The sequence below is a fragment of the Mesocricetus auratus genome, unplaced genomic scaffold (genome assembly GCF_017639785.1).
Source record: "Mesocricetus auratus isolate SY011 unplaced genomic scaffold, BCM_Maur_2.0 Super-Scaffold_4256, whole genome shotgun sequence".
In the NCBI taxonomy this organism is placed as follows: domain Eukaryota; kingdom Metazoa; phylum Chordata; class Mammalia; order Rodentia; family Cricetidae; genus Mesocricetus; species Mesocricetus auratus.
In genome coordinates, this window is record NW_024429182.1 from 114,087,982 (window position 1) to 114,096,363 (window position 8,382).

Below are 8,382 nucleotides of genomic sequence, written 5' to 3' on the forward strand. Positions count from 1 at the left end.
CCAGTATTCTACATAGAAAACGCAAGCACTGATCATTAGAGGGAGAGCTGTTTGCTACATGATGCTTTGTTGCTGTGGAATTATAGATTTCAGAGTGTAGAAAGGGAAGCCGGTGATGCTTGGAGAATATAAATGTGGCACCCTATTTCCAGTTGGAAGACTGTCACCCTGAAGTTAGTGGTCCACAATAGTCACCTGGAGGATGGAGCAAAAGGCTTAATTTGTACCACAAGCCAGTGTCCTGCAAAGATCACTAGACGATGTCTGTATTCCCTGCTAGTGACAGGAAAAGTCCATGTCAGAGAGCCACGAGAAGCCACACTGCACTAAAATATATCTCCCAAATTCCTATCAACAAAGTGGCCCTCCTCTCACTAAAAGGAGGTGTGTGCAGGGGTCAGGAAGAAGGCTGGATCAGCAAAGTGCTTGCTGTACAAGAGGGGCTGAGTTCGGATACCCGCATCCATGTAAAGTGTCAGGCACAGTATTAACATAACCCCGTGCTGGAGAAATCCCTGGGCTTGAGGAGCAGCTGATGTAGTGGGATCTTTCCTTGACCCCCAGACTCAATGAGACCTTGAATCAGAAAAAATAAGGTAGAGAGGGTTTAAGGAAGACACCGAGGGTTTAAGGAAGACACCGAGGTTATATATATGCGTGTACACACATGTACCACACATTCATACATGCACGGATATACACATGAACACACACCAGAAACACAAAAAAGACATGCACACCACCCAAGTAGATAGCCTCAAATTCAGCTTATTCTTTATTTCTGTCCCTAATGCCTGTTCTAACTATATAGAAGTCCTTTGACTTATATAGACTTTAGGTCCAGTTTTTTTTTTGTAAGTGATACTTTTATTTATTTCCAAGTCTTTAACAAATAAACTTTATAACATCAATAAAAGGGACCTAAGTAAATAACAGTACAACAACTGGGGGTGGGAAGCACTCAAGACTGTTTTTTTTTTTCCCCCTCCTTTTACCGAATGAACTCATTGGGTAAAGGCAGAAAGTCAAAATTACAATACTAAAGAATATAAATGCATAAACAATTTCGGTTCTGTTTTAGGCTTTCCCAGACCGATAAATAAAATGCCCCTAGACCTGACAACATCCCTCCCTGCCAGGTCTAGGTTAAGTCCTGTCCTGAGGGAGAAGCAAAAGAGATAAACAGATAAACTTTCGAGTTGAAGACAATGCCAGAAATTCTCTAAGCATAAGCAGGGCCACTCCTTTCTCTCGTTTCACCGGAAGGCATGTCCGTCTCATCACTTAGACCTAATAGATCCGGAACTGTGGAAGCAGTGGCTCCAATTCCTAACGACAAAATGTCAACACAAGGGGGCCAGGAGGAACAATCGATATATCACAGCGGTCTCTTCATAGCTGCCTGCTAAGGTTAGACCACAAGCCCACCCTTCTCCTGCCCCAGACTGTTTTTCAGAGGCAGCCCACTCAGGAAGTTGGCTGGAAATTCCATGGGAGGGTCTGGTCATTCCTGAATATTCTCTAGGAAACAAAGTTCAGGTCAAGTAAAAGTAGCTGCCCCTCCCCCCACAGAGCCCCACAGCAAGGGGAGAGAGGGGTGGAGCTGCTGCCAAAAGCAGACAGAAACTTCCCTCAGGCAACAGCAAACAGTTAACACTTGCTGCCTGTCAACACCAATTAGCCTGACCCCAAAGACGCCTGATAAGACCCAAGCTCAAATCCAGCTAGGCCCTTAGCAAGCAGAGCTTCCCTCCCTTCCTTCCCCAAGAGAAGGCCCACAGTGGGCCTCTCCAAGCCAACCAGCAAGTGTGGGTCCCTGAGCACCCCTTCCCTCCCACTCCCGTGCCTGGAGAGCCTCTAGTTGAGCAGGGCTCTTACTTCCCTGAGCCCCAGGCCCTCTATCTATGATACCCATATTTAAATTGATTGTCTCACATTTTTAATTTGTGTCTTAATACTCTTTTGTGTGGGCTGCAAGTGTAGACGTTTCTTTTGAATACTTGCATTTCCCTTTTATCTCTTAACTTAAAAATTAACCATGTTCTGGGGACCCCCCAAAAAAAAGACACCATGATCCCTAAACATTGTCAGTTCTATCTAATGGAGAAATTGGCCTTATTTGCAATTAAAAAATAAAACAAAAAACCCTGTCACCGGTGACCATCCATCCCACCAAATCCTACTGCTCTCTGGAGTATGCTCTATTGACAGAATACATGATATATTTTGCAAGCTGTGTATTCCAACCTATCACTTAGAAATGTTTCTTTTCGACGTTACACCCCAAAGCTTAAAAAAAAAAATCAAGTCAACATACAACACTGATTTTTCTTCAATGTTTTATTTATATAGAAATACTTAAAAAATGAAGTAGCACCATTACTTAAGTTTACCTTTATTATGTAGAACTTTAAATGTCAGAAAAATAAAACTCTTGATACAATTTCAAATCTTGTCTCAGCAAATATAATATTAGTATTTGACCATGAGGTTAAAGGCCCTTTATCATAAAATAAAATATACTTTGTTTTTTAAACTTTGCTCAGTAAAGTACATTTAAGCTCAAGTAACGTCACCTACATATACATAAACAAGTGGTAAACAAATGTATTAAAATAGAAACACTAAAACTATAGCGGTGCAACAGAATTTCTGTAATTTGCACTGAATTCTATTTATACAAATGTTAGAAAGCATCAACTGTTCCTTTTGACATGTTTATACATTTCCGTTTTTTGTAATAATATAGAATAAAATATGCTTTATATCACTGAATAGAAAATATGCTGGGTGAAGCAGATCTAGAAGATTTTGTCTGAACCTATAAAATCTCCATCCCAACAGAATACTGCTCAAAACGTTATACATTTTATGGTTTGTAATCCGTCACAATTGTGTGATTATTAAAATAATACAGTGTTCTTTGCCATAAGGCCATACTAAAAATAAAAAGATTTAACCCAGCTACAAAAAAGTTCACTGAACTTAAATTAAAATACTTGTAAACATCTTTGCAATATGAAATATAATTTTTCAAGTCAAAAAAAGAATAAAATACTTCAATCTGTATTAATGCAATTTCTCTTTAAAACTTTTAAAGGTTTTTTTTTAATATATAAGAGATATGTTACAGTTTTAACTTTAATAAAGCTGCAGGGTCCTGGTTGTACAGAACTCCTGGCCCTTCCATGAACATTCAAAAAGGATCCACTTGTGTTCTAGAACGAGCGCTGTAGGAACCCACCCACAAAGGGAAACACACGAGACAGTCCACACATCCCATAGCACAATTATTAATCATCTTCATAATTACTGTTCATTTTTCTCCTACTTCAAGAAAATGGAAAACTCGTGGGATTTTTCTTCTTTTGGAAGCTTCCTATTAAGTACAGTGTAAAAACTATCGTTACTAGAATGTCGCCGTTCCTATTATTTATAAAGCATGCAATTCAGGTGGTTCGGAGGCTTCCCAGGCTACAGTACTCCTGATGCAGAGATCCTGGCAAGTTCCTTAGTTTAAAAATTACGTTTTAAAAATGAGCGGATGCTATAGCTTCCCAAGCTCCTCTGGGATCTCTGAGAGTGAGGAGGGTAAGATGGAAAGAAAGAGGCGGCACCAGAGGCGTCTGGGCTGGTAGGCCCCAGGGAATAAGGGTCTAGGGAGGGGACCCTCCTTCCCTGCACAGTGCACGCGCACGCGCACTGCCTTCAGGAAAAGATGCGGATGGCCTGAGTGACCGCTGTGTGGCAGACGGGACACTCGGGCTCACTCTTCTCACAAATGCGGTTGGCACACTCCATGCAGAAGAGGTTGTGGCCACAGGGCACCAGCGCGGCGATCACTTCGCTCTCGAAGCACACAGAGCAGTCGCGGCTGCCCTTGCGCCTCAGCCCGGAGGAAGAGGAGGAAGAGCTGGAGGAGGAGCTGGAGGACGAGGATGAGCCCGAAGTGTCCGAAGAAGGCAGACCAGGGAGCTGCGCCCCTAGCCCATTAGCATAGGCCGCATAGGCCAGACCTCCACCTCCAGGGTCGCTGCGCACACGCCGAGCCAGGTGGTGCTCTCCAGCCCCCGGGGCCATGTGTAAGGGTGGAGACAGGCGCTGGCAGCTGGTGCCCGGGTGCAGCCGACGGTGCACCAGCAGCCCCAGGTTGGCATTGGAGGGTGTGCTGTTAGCGCCACCCCCGGGGAAGACCACCGAGGACGACGAGGCAGATGAGGATGCCGAGGAAGAGCAGGAAGAGGATACTGGGGCTGCAGATCCACCTCCAGGCGACCGCTCGAATTGAGCCCAGAGCAGGGGTGTCCCAGGCGGTGGGGCAGGAGCTGGGTCGAAAGTAGGCTGCAGCTCAGGACCACCATCCGGGGAAGGCACTGAGGCTTCCCCCGTGGTGTAGGCGTAGCCGTTGCCGTTATTGTTGTTGTTTCCATTGTGAGCAAAGCTGAGCGCTGGGCTGGGAGGGCTGTAGTCCGCCAGGCGAGAAGTGGCGGCCGCGCTGCCGCTGGTCCCACCGCCGAAGTAAGAGTCTGTAGATGCGCTGCCAAGTGAGCTGGAGCTGTCGTTGCGATAACTGGAGAAGGGCTTGCGGCCAGGGGTAGGAGTGATGCTTGGAGTGGGTTTGCTCCATAGGCTGCCGGGCCCGGACCCGCCGGACCCGTGATGCAGATCAAAGCCTACATCTGTGCCATTGGCATGGAAGTCGTTCTCATCTGTCAGCTCGATGATGCCACCGGTGCGCAGCGCAATGTGAGCCTCGATCTCCTCTCGAGCGCGATCCACGTTTTCTGGCATCCCGGTCACCTCGAACACCGGCTCCTTGTCCCGGCTGGGTGTCACAATGTATGTGTGTGTCTGCTGTTGAATGCGCTTGATCGTGGCGCCCTTCGGCCCTACCACGAGCCCCACCACGCGATATGGCACTCTCACTTGGATAGTGGTCTGTCCCGGCAGATTGGGCGGCCCGGGGACAGCGCCGTTGAGGGCTGTGTTCTTGTTACGAGAGGCTCGGATCATGGAGAAGTGCTCCGCAGCGGAGATGATCTCCCTCCGAGCCATGGCCACATCCTCCTTCCTGCCCGTCACAACAAAGACAGGCTCCTCCCCGCGAACTGGGGTCTTGATGTAAGTGTTGGTCTTCGCCCTCAAAGCTTTGATTTTACAACCTGGGAGCCAGGGTGCAATGGGAACGGGGGGGGGGGTAGGAGAGCGAGAAGAGACAGACACGCCCATTATCCCGGGGTAACCGCTGAGACCCAGGACAGTCCGCGCCCAAGGCAGCTGGACAGCAGAACATGCGACAGGAGAAAGGGGGCGTCTCCCTCACTGACCCCGAACCGCTCCAGGAGCTGGACCGTGGGTTCCACCCGTGAAACGCTCGAGGAACAGCCCATTGGCTGCCTGGCCCTTCCCCTGTGACTGCAGTCGTCCCAGGCTAAGCCCCAGAACCCCGGAAAAGTCGTCTGGGGAGATGCTTCTGGGATTCAACTAGGCGCACTGACTGCCTTGAAGACACCAAAGGGTTCGGGGAAGCCGCGATTCCTAGGCGCTAGAGCGCTTGGGGTGGGGTTGAGGGGATGGCAGTCCTGGGACCCATTGTTCCTTCTCTGGACTCCATTCCATTGCTCTTTGCAGAAATCCTGAATCCTCCTCCCATCGGACGCTCTCCCCTCCTCCCCCTTCCCAAAGGACCACCAGAGACCCCCCCCCAGTATCTTAAATTTCAATTATCTTTCTGAGGGTGGACTAAGCCTGGAGCGTTAGAGGAGAAGGCAGTGATTTTAGCAAGAGAAAGTGCATCCCGCCGCGGCACTGGCGCCGCTGTGGAGGACAGCCTGCCTGCACTTTCTTTGTCTGGTGCGCCGGCCCCATCGCGCGGCTCTTCCTCCCTCCTTAAGGCTCCCCCACGCTACAGCTCGAGATCTGGCACCCGCCCTCACAGTGAGGCGGCGGCCCGAGATCCTACACACCCCTCCGGTTCCCATCCCTGCCGGACCCACCTTGTCGCCCCACGATCTCCGCGACGTGTTCCGAACTGGGTACCGGCACGCACTCGGTCATGTTCACGCTCTTCTTGCGCGGCTCGCTGTCGTACAGAGAGGCGCCCTCGTCACTGTCCAGCCCCAACAGAGAGAGCTGATCGAGCGCAAGCTGCAGGGCTCTTTGGTCATCCAGAGTCTCTCCCCCGCCGCTGCCACCGCTGCCTCCCCCGCCGCCGCCTCCTCCTCCGCCGCCGCTGCCGTTGCGCTCCAGGTCTGCAAACAGCGAGCTGGGCATTGCTCCGCCGTGCACGCCGCGCCCCAGCCGGCTCTCCGCTCGGCAGCCAGAAGCTGCAGCCACAAAGGCAGCCGGGAAGAGGGTGGTCAGGGGCGGGGAGGCCGGTCGGCTGCGGAGGGCTCCGTGGCTCGTTTCTCGGCTCCGGGAGGAGTGGGTCTCTGTGTGCAGTCCGCACCGGGCAGTGGCTGCAAGAGCCCCCGCCTGGGTCCCCACCCCAGATCTGCTGGCGGTTGGGGTGGGGGCAGAGCTCGAGCGGCGGCCGCGCGTGCCCCCCCGAGTGCCCGGCTGGCTGGCCACAATGCCGAGCGCAAAGCGAGCAGGCGAGCGACAGCAGCGTTTCTTTAAGGAGCCCCTCCCCGGTTCCTCCACTCCCTCCCTCCCTCCCGCCCGCCCGCCCTCACTCAGCGCTTTTTCCTCCTCTCCTACCCGCCTCTTGACTGAGCCTCTGCAGCCAGACGGCTCCGGAGGGGGACGAGGGAGGCGCAACGTCACCGGCGGGAGCTGACACTACAATGCTACTGACACTATCGCTGGGGGAGGCGATTGGCGCGCGCCAGGCCGGGGGCGGGCGGAGGCCGGGGCTGAGCGAGCGGAGAGCCAGCGCCACCCCCATCGAGCTCACTGCAGCCCGCCCCGGCCTCCTCCCGGCCGCGCCCCTCCCCCGCCGCCGCCGCGAACGCCTCTCTTTGTTGTCTAATGCGGGACTGGCTGGCTTGGGACATTTTTATGTACCTAACAGCCAAGGACAACCACTGCCCCGAAGTCTTTTCCCCTCTCTTGGTTGAGAAGAAAAGGCGCCCAACTGTGATGCCAGCGGAGCGGTCCTTCGAAAGTCCCGTTACTGCCCCCAAATAAAGCATCCCCGGAGCCGACGCTACCACTAGGTGGACGGTATGATATTTGTACAAGAGAGCAACCCAACACTGGGACGCAGAAATCAGAGCTCGAGGTCCAGGGCCCCATGGTGATAGTTACTGCTGGGCGCGAGCTGCCCACCTGCGCGGGAGCGCACGCGACACAAAAGACACGCCCGCCCACATTGCCACTCGCGCGCGCGCCCACATTTCTGTCCCCTTAGGGAGCACTTTGCCCAAGTGGCCCTGAAGGAGCCGATGCCAAACCCAGAAGCCGGCTGCAGCATGTTTGGGCCTGACCCACACCGCCACCAGTGACCTCTGGAATGCTCTGCACCCGGGTCCCGCACACGCCTGGCGCGCGGACTGTGAGATCCCGCGGGCTCCCACACGCGCACGAGCGCAGCGCGGCCACTACCGGGATGCCAACCTTACAGAGCCAGAGGATGGTGCGGGCGTGCGCGCCCGCCGCTCCCGGCCCCGCCCCTCCCCTCGGTCAGGCATGCGCGGTTCCTGCGAGGAGCCTAGAGCGCGCCGGCCCCGCCCTCCGCCTTGCCGGTCCCGCCGGGAGGTGTGTGCTCGGGCCCGGCGCTCTTTGTGCGCTTCTCGGGATGGGGGTGGCGGCGGAGGAAGGGTAGGATGGGACTAGCGGGAGGCCGCGGCGAACTGCGCCCTCTCCCGGCTCCTCCACCGACAGCCTCCAAGAGCAAGCAAAAAGAAAGAAGGTTTTGAGGGGCGGGCCGGGGCGGGGTTCGGGCCTCGGCGCATCTCCCTTCGGGCTCAGCGCGCGTCCGCTTCTCCCTTCTTTGTTCCGGGAGCCCGCCTGTTTATCCGCGCCCCTGCGCCCTGTCTCTGGTGTTTGGCCAGCAGTCCGGGGTTTTCCTAATTCTGCCCAGGTTTACCCGGAGGGACGCCTGCGAGAACCCCAAGGCCACTTATCTATGCCACAGACCGACTAACTGGAGGCCTCCCCTGCCCCTGTTGGGAGCGACCCCGGGGGGCCAGGGCGGATCCGAGGCACCCAAAAAAGGGGATTGGGTTGGGCGCCCCAGTTCCGGCTTTTATCCATAATACCTACCCTGTCCAATGTCTGGATGTTTTTGAGCATTAAACGTGACAAAAGATGGTAGCGCTCTTGAGAGTAGACAGTTCCGCAAGAGCCTGTACGTACTTCCCAGCACGCTAAGGTGACCTGAGCTTACTGGCTCACCTGGAGCTGTCTTGGGGATGAGGTGCTGATTATTTCCTTAGGGAA

At 53.6% G+C, this 8,382-nt stretch overlaps 1 protein-coding gene across 1 annotated transcript; it reads right to left on the bottom strand.

Annotated features, from left to right (window-relative positions):
- Positions 1 to 2,322: 2,322 nt before the first annotated feature.
- Positions 2,323 to 6,633, bottom strand: Mex3b (mex-3 RNA binding family member B). The gene is made up of 2 exons (XM_005077848.4): positions 5,997 to 6,633; positions 2,323 to 5,162 (listed from the first exon to the last, which is right to left on the bottom strand). Exons 1-2 carry the CDS (start codon positions 6,271 to 6,273, stop codon positions 3,709 to 3,711), a joined length of 1,731 nt encoding a protein of 576 aa, XP_005077905.1. The 5' UTR covers positions 6,274 to 6,633; the 3' UTR covers positions 2,323 to 3,708.
- Positions 6,634 to 8,382: the final 1,749 nt, after the last annotated feature.